General features: G+C 44.6%; 1 protein-coding gene across 1 annotated transcript; it reads left to right on the top strand.

Annotated features, from left to right (window-relative positions):
• The first annotated feature begins 7642 nt into the window (after positions 1-7642).
• On the top strand, positions 7643-22890 carry CMPK2 (cytidine/uridine monophosphate kinase 2). Its single transcript, XM_060117296.1, has 5 exons — positions 7643-8317; positions 9682-9796; positions 10730-10931; positions 17399-17632; positions 21476-22890. Exons 1-5 carry the CDS (start codon positions 7643-7645, stop codon positions 21591-21593), a joined length of 1344 nt encoding a protein of 447 aa, XP_059973279.1. The 3' UTR covers positions 21594-22890.
• The last annotated feature ends 209 nt before the right edge of the window (positions 22891-23099 follow it).

Raw genomic sequence — 23099 nt, 5'->3', positions numbered from 1 at the left:
CATTTATTTATTTTATTTTTTATTTATTTTTAAAAATTTTTATTGGAGTATAGTTGCTTTACAATGTTGTGTTAGTTTCTACTGTACAGCCAGGTGAATCAGCTATATGTATACATATATCCCCTCTTTTTTGGATTTCCTTCCCACTTAGGTCATCACAGAGCACTGAGTAGAGTTCCCTGTGCTATACAGTAGGTTCTCATTAGTTATCTATTTTATACATAGTATCAGTAGTGTATATATGTCAGTCCCAATCTCCCACTTCATCCCACCCACCTCCATTTTCCATTCATCTGTAGGTTGCTTCCATGTCTTGGCTCTTGTAAATAGTGCTGCTATGAACATTGGGGTGCCTGTGTCTTTTTGAATTGGGGTTTTCTCCAGATATATGCCCAGGAGTGGAATTGCTAGATCATATGGTCATATCCTAGATCATATCTATTTTTAGTTTTTTGAGGAATCTCCATGCTGTTTTCCATAGTGGCTACACTATCCAATGTTTCTTTATGCAAATACAAGTATGAATATATATAAAGTTTACACAACATTCAGTATATAATATCCACGTTCTATACTCTAGTTTTTTTAAGGAACCTCCATACTGTTCTCCATACTGGCTGTATCAATTTACATTCCCACCAACAGTGCAGGAGGTTTCCCTTGTCTCCACACCCTCTCCAGCATTTATTATTTGTAGACTTTTTGATGACAGCCATTCTGACTGGTGTGAGGTGATTCCTCACTGTAGTTTTGACCTGCATTTCTCTAATAACCAAGATTCTTCTTAGTTGGCAAGAATTACTGTGGTTTTTTATTATCTATTTTCACAGTTTTCCTAGAAAGTGTTGAGCTTTGTACTGAAATTTTCTTTCCTTTAGCCCTCTTTAATGGGAATTGGGTTTGATCTTGAGTGTGTGGTTTTATGTTTTCATGAGACTTGTAGGAAGTTGGGATAGTCCTAGTGGTTAAGTTTATGAAACCAGAAGCCTAGCTTGTCAATTACTAGCTAGGTGACTAAGTCACTTTATTTCTCTGGATCTTCAATTCCCATCTGTAAGACCAGGTATCTCAAGGGATATTTGTGAAGAGTGAAAATGCTGATTTATGTGAATTACTTAAAACAGTTCCTGGAAAATCATTCAGTTAGAGTCAGCTTTTGTTATTCTATTTGTGTTATGTTTTGAACAGAAGCAAAGATGACTTTTATTTCACTGAGAAGGAAACTGAAAGCAAATTCAGCACAATAGCCAGTGTATGATTAATGATTACCAAGCCTGCAATGAGAAATGTGATCCAAGTTCCTGGAATCTTAGCCAAAAGGGTTTTAAAACCTTACCATGGCCTGGTTCAATTAAGAAATACTTTTTTTTTTTCTAGATCACGTGTGTATGAAGAAATGAAAACCAAATCAGTTTCCACTTCAAATCAAATATCAAATATGATTATGACAAATATGTCATAAAGGGTAACCACACAGACTTTTGAAGCCAAACATTTTAAGGTTTGAATCTTAGTTCAGCCAGTATTGTTTAATTCGGGGTAACTTTCTTTACCTGCCTGATTTTGCTAACACACCTGGGAAATATGGGTATTAATGTCTATTTCACCCAGGGCATTTTAAGGATTAAATGACATGAAGTTTATTAAGCACTGAAAGTAGAGTTCGACATAATCGATTAGAAATATCTAGCATGTATATAACATTATGTACCAGGCACTGGGCTATATTTTGCAAGCACTAACTTATTTTACAGCTGGGGAAACTTACATCACACAGGGAGTGAGAATTTGAACCAGGACTTAAACACTTGCAATACTGCTCAATAATTGATAATTACTATCACATTATTTTATTATTACTTCTTAAGTCTGTTCTATCCAGGCCAGTTTCTTTTATATTCATTCATTTGTTTATTCATTCACTTATTCACTCATTCATTCAGGGATTTCTTTCTTTCCTTACTTTCTTCTTTTCCTCAACAATGGTTTATTGAGAAGCTCCTATGTATCAGATAAAATGTTAATAAATATGAATAAAATACATAAGTCCAAGTCCCTTCTGGCAAAGAGCTCACAAAAGTCAACGTCACTTTGATATCCTTTGAACATATGCTTATTCACTCAGAACCTGTCTTTCTCCACGCATCCAAGAGTAAGGCTCAAGAGAAGTAGCCTTTCATATTCAAAGTCATGGCTGACAAAGGCCAGGGAGGGATTTCTTCTCCCAACTGCTCAAGATGGGTGTGGGCTGGAGGGAGGTCAAGGCAGCCCCTTCTTTCTCTCTACCTCTCGGGAGTCAGCCATCTCTAAAGACATCTAAATGCAACCAGGTAACAGCCAAATGTCACTACCATTTTTCATTAGCCAGGGACTTTTTTCTTTAAAGACTTGTACATCCCCAGGGTACTCCCTGCTCCCTGATGTGGACCATCCTGCAGTAACATCAAACAGCGGCTGCCACACATTAGCAGATTGTAGAATCGATTCAGTTAGTTGCAATCTTCATATTATTACTTTGGTAAGTCTTTTCCTGAAGCATCTTGTGCATAAAGAAAAGTGCACAATTCATACACATACAGCAGAACAAATTTTGGACCAAATAAGCACACATGTGTAACAACCATCTTGATCAAGAAACAGAACTTTGCTCAGACCTTCCCGTGTCCAGTACCTTCCCCCAGGCCCTAAACCCTACCTCTGCCCCAAAGATAACCATGTTTCTAAAACCCTCCTCTAGGTTTGACTGCTTTTGAAGTTCCTGTGGATATAATCACACCTTATGTATTGTTTTCTGTATAGCTTCTTTCACTCAATGTTATATTTGTAGATTTATCCATTTTGTTGTGTCTACCAGTACTTTGTTCATTTTCATAGCCATCTAGGATTTTATTGTTGGAATATACCACAATCCATTTAATCGTTCAATTATAATGAGCATTTGGGCTGTTTTGGTATTACGCTATGAATTTTCTTGTACATGTCGTTTGGTCAACATAAGTATGCATCTGTGTTGGGTATACACCCAGCAACGGGATCACTGGTTCCTAAAAAATATACACATAGGGCTTCCCTGGTGGCGCAGTGGTTGAGAGTCCACCTGCCCATGCAGGGGACACGGGTTCGTGCCCCGGTCCAGGAAGATCCCACATGCCGCGGAGCGGCTGGGCCTGAGAGCCATGGCCACAGAGCCTGCACGTCCGGAGCCTGTGCTCCGCAACAGGAGAGGCCACAGCGGTGAAAGGCCCGCGTACCACAAAAAAAAAAAAAAAAAAAAAAAAAAAATATATATATATATATATATATATATATATATATATATATATATATATATACACACATATATACTCCCCTTTAGTACATAACTCCATAGAGTTTTCCAGTGTGCTGGCCCGATTTACACTCCAACCAGAATAATGTAAGTATTGCTCCACATCTTCTCACTTGGTGTTGTCACTGTAAGATGTTTGTTTTGTCTGGTTTAATTTTAGTCATCTCAGTGGGTGTGGAGTGGTGTCTTGTGGTTTTACTTTCCAGTTTCCTGATGACTAATGATGTTAAGTGTCTTTTTAATATATTTATTAGCTATTTGGATATTCTCGTTTGTGATGTGCCTATTCAAATCCCTTGCCCCTTTTTGTATTGGATTTTCTGCATTTTTATGATTGATTTGTAAGAATTCATTGTATAGATGTACTTTCTCAGTTATATGTTTTGCATATATCTTCTTTAACTCTTTGTCTTTCCTGTTCACCCATTTACTGGTTGTAATTTAATTCATCCAACGAGTGCCATTTCACTAATTTACAGAGTTGTAATTATGTGTGTGAGTGTGTGTATTTAAATAAATACAATGTAATATCAAAGCACTTCAAAATAAGAGTTCCTTGAACTTTTAATTTCCGTGTGTGTGTGTGTGTGTGTGTGTGTATTGGGTTGTGCTTTAGGAGTCCTAAGACCACCCACGTATTTGCTAATCGGCTATAAGGACTCCTGGGACAGGAACAGGTCACACTCACAGGTGGGCTTTATTCCAGGGAAGAGATGCAGAGCAAGGATAACAAGAAAAAGATGAACATCAGAGGAGTCTGGAGAGACGGGCACAGCTTCTGAGTCCTTCGCCATCTAGGTTGCATAGATAGATGTGCTTTCTTTCTAGCGGCACTCCCACCCTGGGTACAGGAGTGAGATAGCTGGTCAGGGAAGCCTGCTTGGGTCTCAGGTCTGCCATTACGTGGTGGGCTGGACACGCAGGCACATCCTGCTGTGACCAGTCTTGGTCACCTCATCTCAGGACCCCATCTGTGAATGAGGTGCCATCACCCATCTTGATGTTTGTGCGAAGCAACCCTGACAAGTTGCTGAGGCGTGTCCATTGTTCCCAGCGCAAACACAGAACCATCAGTGACTGATATAAAGAAGCTTTTGAGGGCATGTGTCTAGGATTTGGCCACGATGAATCGTGGTTCCAGGCTCCCCAGGAGAGATGCCGGGAGTAAGTATCTGCACTGCTGTGTTAAGTCTCTTCTCACAGGGAGCTGTATAAACTATATTTCTTAGTGAGAAAATCAACTCCACAATGTGACAGTGTACCCTTCAAATCAGAAGCCCACAACCCAGGGGTCTGGCCCCCAGAGCGGTTTTATGCAGTGCCAGCTGGTCTCTGCAGGCCAGAGCCTGGCCATGGAAGGGATCCCTTAGCCCACTGGGCTAAATCAGGCAGGCAGAGACAGTTGGACTCAGGGCAGACTGGCGGGCCCCCCAGTGGGGAGAGACCCTGGGCCGCAGGCGGCGCCAGAGGGGATGTGGAGGGGCCTCCCTGGACCCCAGACTCCCGGCAGGAGCCCCTTGGCTACTCAGTGGGGTTGGATGTGCTGCTTTGACAGGATCCCGGGCTCGGTGAGAGGGGCGGGGTGTGGGGCCCACCGCCGGGGGGCGGGGCGTTCCCCGTCAGGCAGTACGTGTGCATGCGGGGTGGCGTGGAACTGAAACTGTTCACGGTGATGCCTCCTGGGGGCGGGCTGGAGGAGAGTCACGGGGCTCAACCCCTCTGGTCACGGGGGGGGGGGGGGGGGAACGACACGTGGCAAGGTCCAGCGATGGCCTGTCATCCTCAGCAAAGAGAGTTGGTGAGGTTGGGTCCTTTTCTGTTGCGTTTGGTGAGGGACAGGGCGGTCCTGAGTCAGCAGACTTTGTGGTCTGTGAGAGTTTGGGATCTGGGCCCAGGTCCCTGGCAGCTCCCCTGTTTTGCCGAGCGTTGGGAAAGCAGCAGACTGCAGACGTGCCAATACAGTGATGTGCAAAACAGGACAGTGGACAGTGGCGGGGTCTGACTCACAGGCCGGAGTTTGCCAGGCCCTGGTCTAGAGCAGCAGTTTCCAAACTTACCGGTCTTGTGATGCTAAAGAGCTTTTGTTTTATCTATTAGTTTTTCCTATGTTAGTAATTAAGTGCAGAAGCACTTATTTGTTGAAAAATAATAATAAGCTTGTTACAGGTTAATAATATTTATGCAAGAAATAACTTTTCTGTATCAAAAAAGTTCAGTGGAAAAAAAAAATCAGAAGCCCACAAACATGCCCAAAAGAACTTTTATGAACCAGAAACTGATGGCTTATGTAATGGGGGTTTACCTGTTTCTTGATAAAGCAATTACTTATAAAATTTGTACAGTGCTTCTCAGAACCTTCATCGACTACCTTCCTGGGATTTGGATTACAGAATCATCACTCTTTCCTGGATTTATTTTGATAAATCTTATTTTCCAAGTTCATTATTTATTTTGTGATGTTTGGACTTATTGATATAGAATTGTATGTAAAAGTTCCTTTATTTGTGTCCTTTGTAACCTGTGGTTCTTTCCTCTTTTGTATTACTATTATGCTGACCTCATTTTCTTTTTATCCACTTGAATGGTCTACCTAGAAGCGTATCTGTTTAAGTACGTTTTCAAAAACCAATCTCTTTTTCAAAATTAATGTTTTGTCATTTTATTATTTATTAATTACAACATTTATATTAGTTAATTCTCCCTTTCTGCTTTTTTTTTTTCCCTAGGAGCAGAATGACTAGAATATTTAATGTTTTCCTGGTTGATGTTGTTGGTGTTGAAGACTCCGGCTTTTTAAGTGAGTGAAGTCCTGCTCTTCATTCACTCAAGGACCTCTTTCAAGTGTCTTTCCAGGCCCAGCTTCTTTCCTCCACACCCACTGGATAGGTTACTACAGGCAAGTTTATTCAACCTAAACCTGCACCCAAGCTGGGTCCATCAGATTCTCTGTCCTAGGAATTTGAAATTGGAGCTCAAAAATATGACAGCGATTTTTTTCCCTTCATGAATGAAGACATTGTATCTTCAATCTTCGACTCCCAGTTAACACTGAGCGAGACCAGATCCTGCAGTGTCACTAATTTCACAATCTCCTGGTAGGGAGGAGGGTGAGTGAAAACGGAGAGGAAAACTTAAATTAAGAGCAGATATGATTCGGGGGGGGGGGGGTCATGGAAAAAAGGTCAAGAAAGGCTCACAGGAGGATGCAATCCCGTCCTAAGGAACAAAAAGGACTTTGCTCTTTTCCTGTTTTCTTATGTCCCACACAGGTGACAACATCTCTGCCCCCTAAATGCCCCAAAGTCAAATTGCTCATAGAGATTAAAAATGATTCTGTTCTCAAAGGGCTAAAAACATCTTCATCTCAGAATCATTCCTTTTGCCTATTAACCATACTTCAACCACATATCTGTACTAGTTCATGTCTATCAAAAAGGGTTTTTCTTTCAGAATTAAACTTAATCCCACGTGAAATACACATAATTAATAATTGATTAAATCATACCTATATGCTTTCAGTTCATCTAATGTTTTCCATCTTTGTTTCAATTCTAACTTTTGGGTCTGCTGGACAATCATTTTCAAAGATATCAGTCAATGAGTGAAAACCAAATAAAACATCCAAATAATCTTGTCAATGCTGCTTTACTATACAAAGGCAGCAATACATCGGACGCCGGCTGCGGGCTGATAAGGCGGTTCCAGGCCATCAGGCTGCTGTCTCATTGGACCTGCGTGCACGACTTTAATTTGGCGTAAGGCAACTTAGAGGTGCCATTCTGGGGACACTTCTCAGTTTGAGAGTCAGCAAAAGGAGGGGTTAATTCCAAAAGAGGGGAAAGCGTGTGCAAAGCGGGGTGAAAACGCCCCAGCGGCTTCCAGGCCTGGAGTCCGGACGCGGGCGGGGCGGGCGCTCGGGGCGCAGGGCTGGGGTCGCAAGCGGCCGCGTCTGCGAGGCCCGCAAGGTGAGCCCAGGTGAGGCGTCGGCGGTACCCGAGAGTGAGCAAGAGCCGGTGAGCGTGGTGGCGCAGGGGAGACACACACACACACACACACACACACACACACACTCCGAGAAATTATTCAAACGGGGCCTGGCACCCCCTGCCCGCTTCCCATCAATCGCAGCGCGGGTGCCCATCGGCGGCTGCCTGCTCCCGGTGCGACCGCGCGGCGAGGCGGAGGCGGAAGCGGAGGCCGGGGAGGGCGCCCCATCCAGGGCCCCGCCCGCTTCGCTTTCGTTTTTCCCCGCAGCGCCGCCCGCCGAGTCCCGGGTTTCGTTTAAGACGCGCGGGGCGGGACCGGGAGGCGCCCATGGTCTTCGGCCGCCGCCCGCGCGCTCCACTGCTGCTCGCGCGTCTCTCGGGGCTGCGGCGCGGGGCCTGCGGTCGGGCCATGGCGCCGCCGCGCTGCTTCGCGCTGGAGCTGCCCGGCTGCACCCTGGCTCACTTCGCAGTGGGCGACGAGGCCCCAAGCGCGCGCCCCGACCCCGACGTGGCCGCACTCCTGGGCCCCCCGGGCCGCAGCTACTCTCTGAGCGTGCCGGTGGCCGGGGGCGCGGGCTGCGCTGCCCAGGTGCGCGCCGCCCGGCTGCACCAGCGCTTGCTGCACCAGCTGCGGCGCGGCCCCTTCCGGCGGTGCCAGCTGCGCCGCCTGCTGTGCTACTGCCCGGGCGGCGGGGAGGGGGGCCTGCAGCACGGCTTCCTTGTCCGCGACCCCCGCGACAGCCCCGACACCCGGAGCGCGCTGCTGGCGCTGCTGGACGCCTGCCCGGAGGCCCCGCGCCCGCGCCTGGCCGAGTTCTCCGGCGATCCGCTCTGCCGGCTGTGGCAGCTGCCGTGGGAACGGCGGGACGGCCAGGGGTGGCAGCAGCTGGGCCGCGAGCGCGTCGTGCCCGTGCCGGAGCCCGCGCTGCACCCGGTGGTGCCGGAACTGCCTAGCTCTGGGGTCTTCCCCCGCCGGGAGGCCGCCCGCGCCGTTCTGGAGGCGGTAAGAGTTGGATCCCTTCCCAGCGCTCAGGGTGGATTCCCCAGGCCAGGGAAGCAGACACCGTGCGCTCTCCGCGCGGCTGGCCTGTCCAGACCTCCCTTTGCCAGGGAGTTGCTTTACTCCCGAGCGCAAATCTGGTGGTGAAGGTCGCCGGTGGGCCAGCCTCTGTTTAGACACCGTGGCTCTTTCCAGATTCTTGCTCTCCAGGGACCCCCAACCCCATGGGGGAAACTGACATCCCAACAGGAGCAGTACGGCTTCCGTGCTGGCGGTGCCCGAGGTGGGGTGTGCCGCTGGGTACGAGGAAAGCAATGCCATCTTGGAAGTGATGACCCTGTTCTGGGAGGTCGGGGTGTAGAGAAAGGGCATGAGCTTGGGGGTTTAAGAAGCTTAGTTTAAGCGGTGCCTGCTTGCTTACTGGCTGCCACCCAGACACTCGGCTACTCCGTGTTGCTTTGTGCCTTTTCATCTGTAAAATACCTGCCTTGCAGTGTTAGGACAGGGAAACATCTGACACACAAGAGGTGCTCGGTGCGGGACAGCTAAGATTCTGCCTGAGCGCAGCCTGGGCAGGTCCCTAGGCTGGACTACGGATCTTAGATACCTTGTATGAGCCTTGGGATAGTATTTCCGAGTGGTTAAGATTGCAAGACCTGGGTTTGAATCCAAACCCTGGCATTTATTACCTGTGTTGCTTTCAGTAAGTTTATTAAACATTCTTCTTTGCCTTGGTTTCCCTGATCCGTAGATGGGGTGAATAACAGTAACCCACTCACAGGGTTATCTTCAACAGTGTCCAAGTTAATACTGTGAAAGCACTTAGACTATTGCCTTGCTCAGAGTAAGCGCGTGAGAAGAAAATACATGTCTGGACCTCTGTGTAGAGGTGCTGTGAGTACACATGAGGTCAAAACCTGGAATCCCCCGGAGACCCTGCCCTACCCGCTTGGTGACTGCAGTGCTTGGCACTCTTCTGAGCCCCCAGGAGCTTAGGAAAGGACAGGATGCTGATTGCTTTCTTTGGAGCCTACAGTGCAGCTGATTTCCCACATTTGTGACACACCGGGCCCATGGTTCCACTGTCGCTACGTGACACTGCTTTTCAATTATACATCCTTTCTGTCCTTCCTCCTCTGGGGGAAGCGGGTCAATGAGAGTTGCAGGCTGGGTGGTCCCGACAGTTACGGCCTTTTTGGGCCTCAGCTACACAGGACAAAATAAAGCAATCCAGCCCTTGCTCAGGTTCAAAATACTTCACATTTTTATGCCTCATTAGCATTGTGCAGTCTTCTTCACAGCAATTAGATAGAGCTTCCGCCAAGGCCCCATTGCTTTGCTGCTGACGCACGGACGTTGTTTTACAGTGTACATCCTTCATTCCTGAAGCCCGGGCTGTGCTGGACCTGGTTGACCAGTGCCCAGAGCAGGTCCAGAAGGGAAAGTTCCCTGTTATTGTCATTGAAGGCCTGGATGCCACAGGTAAGAGAATATTACCTGCTAGTTACAGGCAATGAGTTGTAGGAATAGACAATTCTTGACACACAAAACTTTATACAGGGTTCAATTCATAAGCCTCCTGTGAGCCTCTGTCATGTGCCAGGCATAGAGCAAGGCTGGCCTGGGACACAAAGATGGATAACTTCTGTTATCCATCCCCGTAAGGTGGGGGGAGCCTCAGGTGCTCCGGTGAACATGGGAGGGCACTGGGTACAGCCTCGACGTGGGAGATGAGTGGCAGTCATGGTCCGGGAGACCTTGGAAGGATGGATCCTGGACTGGGCTTTCAGTAGGACAGGAGTTGGTCAGGTGAGGAAGGCGGGAGAGAGCCTCCAGACAGAAGAAACAGCAGGGTGAAGCTGGGGACTCGAACCGGCCTGGTGTGTCCAGGAACTGCAGGCAGTTCAGAGGCCCCTGTGCAAACAAAGTGTGGAAGAACGAGGGAGTGGAGGGCAGAGCCTTTGGAGCTGCCAAATAGGTGTCAGAATACAGTGGACGTGCCCACACTTAGTCCAACACACGTCAGCAGGAAAAGGGTGGCTCCAAAGGCCACAGGGACTACCCAAGGACAGGGTGGATCTGGGAGAACCACAGGGTCACGAGGTTCCCTGTGAGTCTCCTTCCTGTGTCAGGTGAGCGTGATGGGAGGAGTGAGTTCCTGGAAGCTGATAGCAGAGCTTATCATTAGTTTGTAAAGGAGATGACCATTTGTTTTTTTCTTTCAAGCATTCTCACACCAAATAGGAATCCTGAATTCCCAAGGGTTGGCCACTTTTTGTAAAGAAATGTATTATTTAATCAACTCCTTCTGGTAACAGGTAGAAAGAATGTCTTTGCTCTGACATTAATGTTAACTTCTGGGAGTGATGCCATGGCTGTGGTTAAGATGTGCTGCATTTTGTATCCGACCTGCAGGTAAAACCACTGTGACCCAGTCAGTTTCAGATTCACTCAAGGCTGTTCTCTTGAAGTCACCACCCTCTTGCATCAGCCAGTGGAGGAAAATCTTTGATGATGAACCAACTATCATTAGAAGAGCTTTTTACTCTTTGGGCAATTATATTGTGGCTTCTGAAATAGCTAAAGAATCTACCAAATCGCCTGTGATTGTAGACAGGTGGGTATAAAGATGCATTGAATTCGGCATTTTCTTCCTAACATATGAGTAGTGTGTATGTGTGTGTGTACATATACATGCAAGTACACAATAGTGTTTAAGACAAAGTGTATTATGACAATAACAGGAATAATGTCTATGATTTATTAATCACTTACACCACTGGCTGGCATTTTGCTGAAGACGTTATACATACTATACAAACATCTGGAACAACTACTACATGGCTACGAAAATTACTGATGAGAAACACAGGTCTTAGAAAAGTTAGGTAACTTGCCAAAGTGACAGAGCTAGAAATAGCATATGGGGGATATTAACAAAAGTCTCTGCTTCACAGATCAAGCTTTCAGTGGTTCATTTGTTTATTGGCTTATTCAACAAACATATATTGGGCATCTACCATTTGCCAAAGACAGTTCTCAATGTAGAGGATTCGGTGGCAAATGAGCTAGGCAGTGCCCTGCTTTCATGGAGCAAACATTCTGTTGAAGGAGAAGGTAATAATCAAGCATATAGATACATAAGGTAATATCAGAGAGTGATAAATACTATCAAGGGGAGAGATCAAGGTCGTGTGGTGGAGGATGGCCAACCCCCCACTAGATGTGACTTAGGAAGGCCTGCGTGAGGGGGTACCAGTGGTCTGAGCTCTGAATGACCAAAGAGAGGCACACCTGAAAATCCTGGAGTAAAAGCTTTGTGGGAGAGGGGTCAGCAAAAGCAAAGTGTAGAGACGGGAAGATGCGAACACATTCCAGGGCTAGAAACAGGCCATCGTGAGGAAAACATGTGGACGAGGGGCTGCTTTCTGGATGGATAAGAAGGCAGAGACAGGTCAGCAGGGTCTGTGGCTGTGATAAAAGAGTGTGGCTTTTAGTCTGAGTGCAGAGCGGGGCCTCTGGGAGGTTTCCGATAATGGAGTGACAGAAGCTGAGTTATATTTTGAAATTTCATATATAAGAAATAGCTTAAAAGTGCTACAAAAAATGGACAAAGGGAACGGCAGGCAAGTCCTACTAGGAATGGAAATTCAAACGACGATGAGAGCCCATTTTACTCTCATCAGGTTGGTGAGAACTCATTAGAAAAGTCTGATAGCCCAGAGTTGGAGATGATGTGGATTGATAGAAACTCACATGGTGCTAGTGAGAGTGGGCACCTGTAGGGTGACTTGGGGAGCAATTTGAGAAGATTGCTTCCACTTCCTGAAGAAATACTCACAGAGTTTGTTTCAGCTTTGTTCATAATATTGAAAAACTTGAAAAACCAAAGGCATCAGCAGAAGCATAAATTAATACTGGCATATATTTATAAAATGGAGCACCGAACAGCCATATGCAGTCGTAGGATGCATCAATGTGCCTAAGTTACAATACAAAACTAAACTAAACTAGTTACTAACTACCTACTAACTAAAGGGCTTCAGTTGCAACTGAATTTGTCCTTAACATTACTCCAGTGTACATCTTGTTCTTGCTGCAATTTTACTTATTTTTGGAAAGATGAGCAGTTGCATTGAAGTCTGACAAGTGTTCAGGGAAGAGCACTAATTATAAATGGAAATCTCAAGGAATTTTAAAAAGTGAACACAACCTGCACCCAGATCGTGACTTAGAACCTTACTCCACCCTGTGAGTTCCTTCCCTCCCAGTCACGACCCATCCTTCCGCCAGTGGGAACCACAACCCTGACTCCGTCACCGTAGATTCGTTCTGCTTGTTCCTGAACTGTCTGTAAAGGCAGATGGACATTGACCGCTATTTGCATCTGCCTTCCTTCACGCCACCCGTGAGAATCGTCCCTGTTGCCGAGACCATTCTTTTTTTTTTTTTTAAAGGGCTTCAAAATGCTTGGCTTTATTTATTTATTTATTCATTCGTTTATTTATTTATTTATTTATTTATTTACGGCTGTGTTGGGTCTTCGTTTCTGTGCCAGGGCTTTCTCTAGTTGTGGCAAGCGGGGGCCACTCTTCATCGCGGTGCGCGGGCCTCTCACTATCGCGGCCTCCTTGTTGCAGAGCACAGGCTTCAGACGCGCAGGCTCAGTAGTTGTGGCTCACGGGCCTAGTTGCTCCGCAGCATGTGGGATCCTCCCAGACCAGGGCTCGAACCCATGTCCCCTGCATTAGCAGGCAGATTCTCAACCACTGTGCCACCAGGGAAACCCGTGACCGTTCTTTTACACAACTTTGGTGCCCATGTGTGTTACCAAACCAGGTTCGACGTTCCCCAAGCCAAACACTGAGACTCTTGTTTGCAGCAGAGAAAGGGTTCATTCATAAGGCCGCCAAGCAAGGAGATGGCAGAACACATCTCAGGTCTGCCTTCCGCAAAGCAAGGGGCTTGATATTTATGGGACGAAGAAGCAGAGTGGTCTGAGGCGTGGGAAGCCTGGGGAAAGGTGACTGGACCTAAGAAAACGTGTGTGGTGGTGAGGGGTGGTGGGGAAGATGAAAACCGTAAAAATTAGTTAGAAGGCCTTTGCTGGCATCTAAGCTATAATGCCAGTGGGTGCTCTTAACTTAGGGGATGGCAAGATAGTGATTTCAAAGTTGGCAAGTTACAAGGAATCCTAGACAAGGGTAAGACATTGCTTTCCTTTGTGGGACTTCTTCACCTGTGGGATGTTTCCACCCTATTGTTAAAGTCCTTGGATTTACCATATTGATATATATATATATATATATTTTTGTTAGTGTCTCTTTATTTCAAGGAGATAGACTAGGCTTTTCCTAATAAAGTGTGACTTCTAAGGCACATTACTTCCTAAGATGTCCAAAAATCCTGGAGCAGCACTGGCTTCTGCATGTAGGTAGACACTTATTCTCTGCATCCTGTTTCCCAGTCTGTTCAATGATGATATTCTTTATCCCTTTCCTGCTGACCAGAATTTGAAAAAGAATAGATACATGTATATGTATAACTGAATCACCATGCTGTACACCTGAAACTAACACAACGTTGTTCATCAACTATACTCCAATACAGAATAAAAATTAAAAGACTTGTGGTGAATATCCAGTGAGTTGATGCAGCTGGACATGCTTTGAAAACAGCAAATTGCTATAAAAATATAAAGCATTATTATATAAGTGATGTATAATGTGTCAACAAATTGCATGTGATTTGAACTAATGTGGTTTCCCTGATGGCAGGAATGGAGAATACTAAATAATGAGTCTGAAATTGATGGCCAGAGGGTATGATTATTTAAAATGAGCAGCAGTGTTGTCAGTGAGAGAACTCTGGCTTTGCAGAACAGGGCTCCCATTCTTCCCCGATTTTTCTTCTTTATGTCTGTGAATTGTCTGCAGTTTTGTTTCTTTAAAGAGATAATGCTAGATCACCTTGTCAGATGAGAAGAAAAGAGCAGTTATTTGTTGTCTGGGTGGGTTTTGTTCATGTTTAAAGATTTTAAGGAAATCCATTTTAGACAACACCATCATCTAGCTGAAAAAAGAAGGGAGACGGAGTAATTTTTGATGGTGACTGTGGTTAAGGTTGGCAACTTAATCACCCTCATTACCTTTAAAAATCTATTCTTGCTGATGGTTTTTCTACAATAAAGAAGGCTTTTTACATTTAGATGATACCAGCCTCTGTATTCATAGCTAAGTATTTAATTCAGTGAACAGGGAGCATGTGCAAAATGCAGTGCAAATTGTAGTTTTGTTGCCAAGAAGAAGAAAACCTGGACCTGCTTGGGTTTATTCAGCTTGGGAGACAAGATGTATCTGGTGGAGAAGGTGAAAGGACAAGTTTGTAAGTGATTAAAAGTCTGGTAAGTGATACATAGGAATGGCCCCAGGCAGAATTCAAGGCGCTAGCAGCTACACTGGCCACGCTTTTGGAGGTGGAAAAGGGCTTTGAAGAATGAAAGATATTAGAATTGATCAGCCCCCAAATTAATTTTTTACCTTTGTTCTTTTTAGTATTCTCTGTATTGTATTATCATAATTTGAAGTGATGCAGCTTTAGTGTCCAATAAGAATTAAATATTGCCTTATAATGACAATGTGATACATTTCTTTTTTCAATTTTATTTTATTTATTTTTTTATACAGCAGGTTCTTATTAGTTATCCATTTTATACATATTAGTGTATAGATGTCAATCCCAATCTCCCAATTCAAGTGTGATACCTTTTTAAAAAGCACTTGACTCTTTTTGTGAAAACTATGGGAGGAAAACAAAGCTTTCATGATCTTCATTTTCAGAAGAGGAATTTGAGACTTACAAATGTACACAAAGCAAGTGGGTGGCAGAGAGTAAAACAGTACACAGCTTGGACAACACTCTGCATTTATTTTGTAGATAAAGGACCAGTATGTCCTTTTCACTGTGAAAAGTAGTTCGAATCTAAAGTGATGAAGAATTTAGGATTTTAAAACAGTACAGGCAGTAAATGGAAAATACAGACAAGGATGGGGCCATGAGTGCCTCTTGACATTGGGATGTTTATAATTGTTTCATAAATGTTTCTGTAGGTGATAGTCCTTTGATGCTGGATTTGGAGTTTTGCATTTCGTCACTTAAACTTGGAATATGACATGAACAAGGCAAGAGTATAATAAACTATGCCAATCAATAAAATAATTCTAATTCATTTATTCCTACATCCAAAAAACATCATTAGTTGCATACCTACTGTGTGCCAGATGCTGGTTTCAGATTTTGGAATACAGAGATGACTAAAAACTGAATTATCGAATGGAGGAGGTGAAAGAGAGAAACTTGTACACAACTGGCTCTAATTTAGAATAAGTCCTTCAGGAGAGCTGAGCATGAAGGGCACTGAGAGCCCAGAGGAGGAAACAGTGAATTCTGCTGGGGGCTCCCTCTGTGTGTGCTGCCGAAGGAAGAGGAGGCACTTCGCTGCCTGAGACCCTCACTGCAGCTGGAGGAAAAGTGTGAAGACAGACCCCCATGGAAGAGCATGCCTGGGTCCACGCTGGGAAGATGCTTGTGTCTTAGATGGAGGCTGAATGTTTTCTGGCAGGTGGTAGAAAGCCATTGAGCTTTTTTTTTTTTTGCGGTACGCGGGCCTCTCACTGTTGTGGCCTCTCCCGTTGCGGAGCACAGGCTCCGGACGCGCAGGCTCAGCAGCCATGGCTCACGGGCCCAGCCACTCTGTGGCATGTGGGATCTTCCCGGACCAGGGCACGAACCCGTGTCCCCTGCATCGGCAGGCGGACTCTCAACCACTGCGCCACCAGGGAAGCCCCATTTGGCTTTTTGAAAGAGCAGGCTGATTTGATTTTCTTTGATGGTTGTGATTTTCTTTTCCTCTCCTCAAAGCATTTTTTAAGATCAGCCGGTCAACAGTGACCGCAGTCACCCAGGGAGGACATTCACAGAGTTTCAGAGGTTTTATCTGGGTTTATTTCTCTTTCTGATCCATACAGTTGCAATTGGATGACTGGAGAGCTGGGAAAGACAAAGGCCTCCTATCCAGGGTTCCTAGGATGCAGATTTCATCAGCAAGTCCAATTTTTTAATTTTTCATTTATTCATTTTTAAAATTGAAGTCAATTTACAAGGTTGTGTTAATTTCTGCTGTACAGCAAAGTGATTCAGTTATACACGTATATACATTCTGTTTCTATTATGGTTTATCACAGGATATTGAATATAGTCCCCTGTGCTCTACAGTAGGATCTTGTTGTCTGTCCATCCTGTATATACTAGTTTGCATCTGCTAATCCCAAACTCCCAGTCCATCCCACCCCAACTCTGCCCCCTTGGCAACCACTAGTCAGTTCTCTGTGTCTGTGAGTCTGTTTCTGTTTCATAGACAGGTTCATTTGTGTCATATTTTAGATTCCACGTGTAAGTGATATCGTATGGTATTTGTCTTTCTCTTTCTGACTTACTTCACTTAGTATGATAATCTCTAGTTGCATCCATGTTGCTGCAAATGGCATTATTCCATTCCTTTTTATGGCTGAGTAGTATTCCATTGTATATATGTACCACATCTTCTTTATCCATTCCTCTGTTGTTGGACATTTAGGTTGTCTCCACGTCTTGTCAGCAAGTTCAGTTTTAAAACATTGTAGGAGCTGAATGGACCTTCAGATTTTTGTTTGGCCAAGATACAACATTAAATACCAGTGGACTACCGAACAAATCTACCATCCCATGCCAACCTGCCATCACAAAAGAAAGCATCCTGCAAGGCCAAGGCAACAGAGTAGTCTCACAATACATGCAGTTTTAACTGAGTAAATGGAGCTCTGGGTGGTGTGCCGTAGATTCTTATTGTGGTTGTTGATTTTAACTTATTTTTACATTTTATAAATACTTTAAAAAATAAGATTTAGTTTTACCTCTTTAATGTGTATAGTACTAGGACAAGTTCAGCAGAGCCATTCCTGGTTTCAACATCCTCAGCAGCCGGTTTTCAGGTGCTCCCTTGACTTCCTCTGTGGACGGGGAGCTCACTACCCCTCTCCTTCTCAGGTACTGGCACAGCACGGCCACCTACGCCATAGCCACTGAGGTAAGTGGGGGCCTCCAGCACCTGCCCCCTGCCCATCACCCTATATACCAGTGGCCCAGGGACCTGCTCAAACCCGACCTGGTCCTGTTGCTCACCGTGAGTCCCGAGGAGAGGATGCAGAGGCTCCAGGGCCGGGGCATGGAGAAGACCAAGGAGGAGGCTGAACTGGAGGCCAACAGCATATTTCGTCAAAAGTAGGTGTCCCGATGCCATGTGAGGGGTAGGGGTCCCTGGCTGGGGCGACAATCCAGAAACAGCACTGACTCTGGTAAAGCGGAGGACGTGACACGGTTCCCATTTTCCAAACCTGAGAGGCAGTGTCCTCCAAGTTAGATTCACTCCTTTCAATGGGATTGTTCCATGGGGCCACTGCGTGGTGGTTTTATAGCCACAGGATATGTGACTGGGGATCAGATCTCCTTCCTAGTCTTTCTAGTCCTGGCTGTGCCGGCACCAGCGTGGACCTGAGTGAGACAGTACACTTTTCTGGGTCATCGTAACAGAATGGTCACAAGCACTGTCTGACGGCCTCACAGTGACTTTTACCTGTTAGGGGCTCACTGTGTGTCAGGCATTTTACTTCTGATCCTCTGTAACCCTTGCAAGGACAATGTTACCTGTACTTCACAGTTTATAAAACTGAGTCTCAAAGGATTAAGTTATTTGTCTACAACTTGCATATCGACTGAGTAGTAGAACTGGGATTAAACTCTAGACCTTTCTGATTTTAAGGCAGTGCTTTCATTTTCATTAGAAAGCTATGAACACAATAGCAGGAGTGTCCAGACCATCTTACTGCTTCACGGCTGACTAAATCACTTCTGTAGGACTGGTTTGAAAAGCCAAAACAGAATTGTTTATATAAATAAACAGTGATAGCACTGTTATCCTAACTTAATGCTGTTATAACGTAAATAATTAACCACCTAACTGTGTGCAGAGAAACCATGTCAAAGAATTGACTGGTTGGTATTAATTCAGTTACACTTCATGACAAACTTGCAGGGAAGGCATTATTTCCATCCTCGCTTCACAGATGAGGAAACTGAGGCACAGTTGGGAAAGAAATGTGGCATGTTCTCCTAGCTGGTAGGTGGTGAGGCAGAGCTATTGTCGACTAAAAAAATATTCACAGCCTAAAAGTTGAGAGTTATGTTTTATTTGGCAGGAATTTTTAGGACTTCAAGCCCAGGAGGCAGCATCTCAAGTAACCCTGAGAGAACTGCTCCGAGGAGGTGACAGGAGAGCTAGGACACATAAGAGTTTTGCAACAAAGGCCAGGTAGTCGGAACGTCAGAAGATTATTGTTAATTAAAGAAAACCAGATAAGTCAAGTTAAGGAATTTAGCGTTTTTCTGTCTATGGGAAGATGCAAGAGTCTGGGCTTGCTGAGATCAATCCTTCGATCTGCACCTCAGCTACCTGGGACCAGTATCCTGTGCTTCCCCATCCTGAGTTTCTTCAGGGCTCACCTTAGGGAGTGGCTGCAGTCTGAGGGCTGCTAGATGGCAGGTATTCTTCGTTTCCTTCCCGAGTTCCCTCAGGGCTCACCAGCTCACCAGCTGTGGTGGCTGCAATCTCTGATGACTGTGACATCCTTTGTTTACTGATAATGTCAGGAAATATTCCATTTCTCACCATCTACTCTGATCACTTTTTTAAAAAATTATTTTTATTGGAGTATAGTTGATTTACAATGTTGTGTTAGTTTCAGGTGCACAGCAAACTGAATCAGTTATACATATACATATATCCACTCTTTTTTATTTTTATTTTTTTATTTTTTATTGTTTTTTTATTAGTTTCTGCTTTATAACAAAGTGAATCAGTCATACATATACATCTGTTCCCACATCCCTTCCCTCTTGCATCTCCCTCCCTCCCACCCTCCCCATCCCACCCCTCCAGGCGGTCACAAAGCACCGAGCTGATCTCCCTGTGCTCTGCGGCTGCTTCCCACTATCTATCTACCTTACGTTTGGTAGTGTATATATGTCCATGCCTCTCTTTCGCTTTGTCACAGCTTACCCTTCCCCCTCCCCATATCCTCAAGTCCATTCTCAAGTAGGTCTGTGTCTTTATTCCCGTTTTACCCCTAGGTTCTTCATGACATTTTTTTTAATTCCATATATATGTGTTAGCATACGGTATTTGTCTTTCTCTTTCTGACTTACTTCACTCTGAATGTGAATTGGTACAGCCACTATGGAGAACAGTATGGAGGTTCCTTAAAAAACTAAAAATAGAACTACCATATGACCCAGCAATCCTACTACTAGGCATATACCCTGAGAAAACCATAATTCAAAAAGAGACATGTACCAAAATGTTCATTGCAGCTCTATTCACAATAGCCCGGAGCTGGAAACAACCGGAGTGTCCATCATTGGATGAATGGATAAAGAAGATGTGGCACATATATACAATGGAATATTACTCAGCCATAAAAAGAAACTAAACTGAGCTATTTGTAATGAGGTGGATAGACCTAGAGTCTGTCATATCCACTCTTTTTTAGATTCTGTTCCCATATAGGTCATTACAAAGCATTGAGTAGAGTTCCCTGTGCTCTACAGTAGGCTCTTATTAATTATCTGTTTTATATGTAGTAGTGTGTATATGTCACTCCCAATCTCCCAGTTTATCCCTCCCACCCCTTACCCACTGGTAACTATAAGTTTCTTTTCTACATCTGTGAGTCTATTTCTGTTTTGTAAATAGGTTCATTTGTACCATTTTTTTTAAGATTCCACATAGAAGCAATATCATATGGTATTTGTCTTTCTCTGTCTGACTTACTTCCCTCAGTGTAACAATCTCTAGGCCCATCCATGCCGCTACAAGTGGCATTATTTCATTCTTTTATATGGCTGAGTCCGGGTGCTTGTTTTAACCACAAAGCTCTAAAGCTTTAGTCATATAATCTGAAACCGTGCACCTCAGATTGGGATTTGAACCCAAGAGGCCGGGACTCGAACCTGGCCAAAACCCACAGTCTCCAACTGAGATCACACACCTGGTTTCAGGACTTAATGAAGCTCAGGTTCTTGATGTCTCATCACAGAAAGAATTCAGTGACAGACAAAGTGATAAGTAAGAAGTGGATTGTTTTAGAGAGAAACACACTCCACAGTCAAACTGTGGGCCATCTCAGAAGGTGAGAAAGGCACCAGGATATGGGGTTGACAGTTTTTATAGGGGTGGGTAATTTCATAGGCTGAGTGGGAGGATTATTGCACCTATTTCAGGAGGGGGCAGGGATTTCCAGGAGTTGGGCCACCACCCGCTTTTTGATCCTTATGGTAGACTTTGGAACTGTCATATGGCCTGTGGGTGTGTCATTTAGCCTGATGATTTGTCACAGTGAGGTATACAGAGGTCTAGTGGAAGTTGACTTGTCTTGTCCGCCATCTTGGACCCATTTGGTTCTAATCAGTTTATGTCGTGTCCTCGGGCTCTGTCATTCTTTCAAAGGCTGTGCCCTGCCCAGTTCCCTCCTGTTTCAAATCAGCCCCAGCTATTCTGTACACACCAAGGCTAGCTAACACTGGAAGGAGAGGTAAAATTCTAGTGCGACTGTAGAAGACTCCTAAGTGAAAACAATGTATATGCCAAGGACCTCTGGCTTGTGTGAAATCCTTCAGGGCGCAGACTCTTGAGAAATTTGCCATTGGGCAATTTAGTTAATCTCTTTGAGCCGTTGCTCCTTTCTCTGCAAGATGGGGGTGGATGACATTGATTCTCTTCCTGAAGTAACTCTGAATATGAAATGAGAAGACCATGCAGGATGCTAATGCTTGGCAGATAAAAGGTTTTGAATAAATGCAAGCTATTAAACATTATTATTAATTTCTCATTTATTAAACTAAATGTATTGAATGTTTCCTGTATGCAAAGCGAGTTGCCTGCGGGGCGGAAGTGCGATAAACCAGATGGGGACCTGGCTTCAAGCTGTCTATACTTTGGTAGGAAAATAACATTTGTGTAAAGAGCCGTGTTAACAAATAGCCAACTCTTTTCATTCTGCCTGTCTCCAGGGTAGAAGTGTCCTACCAGCGGATGGAGAACCCTGGCTGCCACGTGGTTGATGCCAGCCCTTCAAGAGAAAGGGTCCTCCAGATGGTGTTAAGCGAGATCCAAAATAATTGCAATTAATTGTAGTTCCTCTGGGCCAGGAGACACATTTGACTAGATTTGATGTTGTTTGATACATCTAAGCCCACGACTGGTTATGCAGTTTTCCCAGATTTCAGTTGCATGAGCTTGTCATGTGGCAGAAGGTGGGACATTTCGATTGTACCTGAACCACTGTTCTCACTTCTGCCCAATGGACCCATCGGGACTGAGACTGGGCACATTCCAGTGAGAGATGGTGATTGCTTTCTGCCAAGTGTAACAAACGTTTTCCTGGAACAGATTTTCACCTACACCCCTACCAAATCCTTCCAAGGTTTATCTCCCCTAGAAAGCATGAGGTGGACAGAAGCAACCAAGAAGAACTTCCAGATCAACAGAAGCTCCTCCAGCCTCTCCTGTGCCTGCACTGCTGGCTCCCAGGTGAGATCGGAGCTGGTTTCCTCCCAGTCCAGCCACACTCCATCTTTGTGAGCTCAGCCCCGATTCTTAGAGCCAACCACTCCCGAAGAACGTGTCTGTGTGACCCGGCTGTCGGAAGACCCTCCCACGGACCCATCTTGTGGGTGGGGGACAGTGACCAAGAAGGCATCTGACTTGTGTCTGAGGCTAACAGCCCCTGAGAGGCCAACCCAAGATGCTCTGAATACAAATACACCAACAGTCCTTGGAATCTATTCTGCTTATTTACTTTCCTCTCCTTTCCTCTGAAAACATGGCTTTGGATAGAATGAGTGTTTTGCACTGAAGTAGATGCATTAAACTTAACGAATCCAGCAACGTACTTATACTGCTGTTTACGTCTTGTTTGTCCTCAGTGTAGGGGCTGTGCTTTACTAATCAGAATTGAAGCCAAGAAGCTGAAGGCAATGCTTGTGTATTTTCATCAGACAGGTTTACTTTATCTTACTGAGTAAGCACAGTGGATCCTGGAATGGGATTTCTCAGTGAATTATCTTGCACTTGAATGTCTTATGATTACACATGAAATCAGCGTTGAGATCTGTTTGGCTAGAAAAAAAAAGAGCTGAGAAAAGAGGAAACAATAGTTATGGGGGCTTGGATGAGTCATTTAGCATCATGTAATTGGATCTAAAAAGTGATAGCGATTCTTCATTTGTCTTAAGGAGTTGACTGAACCAGGTGATTACTTAAAATTCCTTCCAGTTCTAAGATAGATTGAATCTGTGAATTATTTTAGGGGAATGTCTAAAGAAGACATTTCCCCCAAATAATTAAATTTATGGCATTAACAGGTTTATCACATGGACTCAAATTATAATAAAGTTTACATTAACTCTATCATGTTATTTTTCAAAACAACTATAGGTAGTTTATGCATAATATATGTACCTATGTAAAGATGTAATTTCAGTTGAAAATATTTTTTAAAGCTGATAACTTGCATTTGGGTTCTTTAAGATGTGATATCTAATTATGCTATTGGTGTTATTCACGTTAAACACTTTGAAAAGTTTATGCTGGCAGCCTAGAAACACAAACATTTAATGCTTTCTTTATGTCTCT

This window comes from Mesoplodon densirostris, chromosome 14 (genome assembly GCF_025265405.1).
Source record: "Mesoplodon densirostris isolate mMesDen1 chromosome 14, mMesDen1 primary haplotype, whole genome shotgun sequence".
NCBI classification, from domain to species: domain Eukaryota; kingdom Metazoa; phylum Chordata; class Mammalia; order Artiodactyla; family Ziphiidae; genus Mesoplodon; species Mesoplodon densirostris.
Note: the sequence above shows the minus strand (reverse complement) of the source record. Positions and strands in the feature narration are given on the sequence as shown.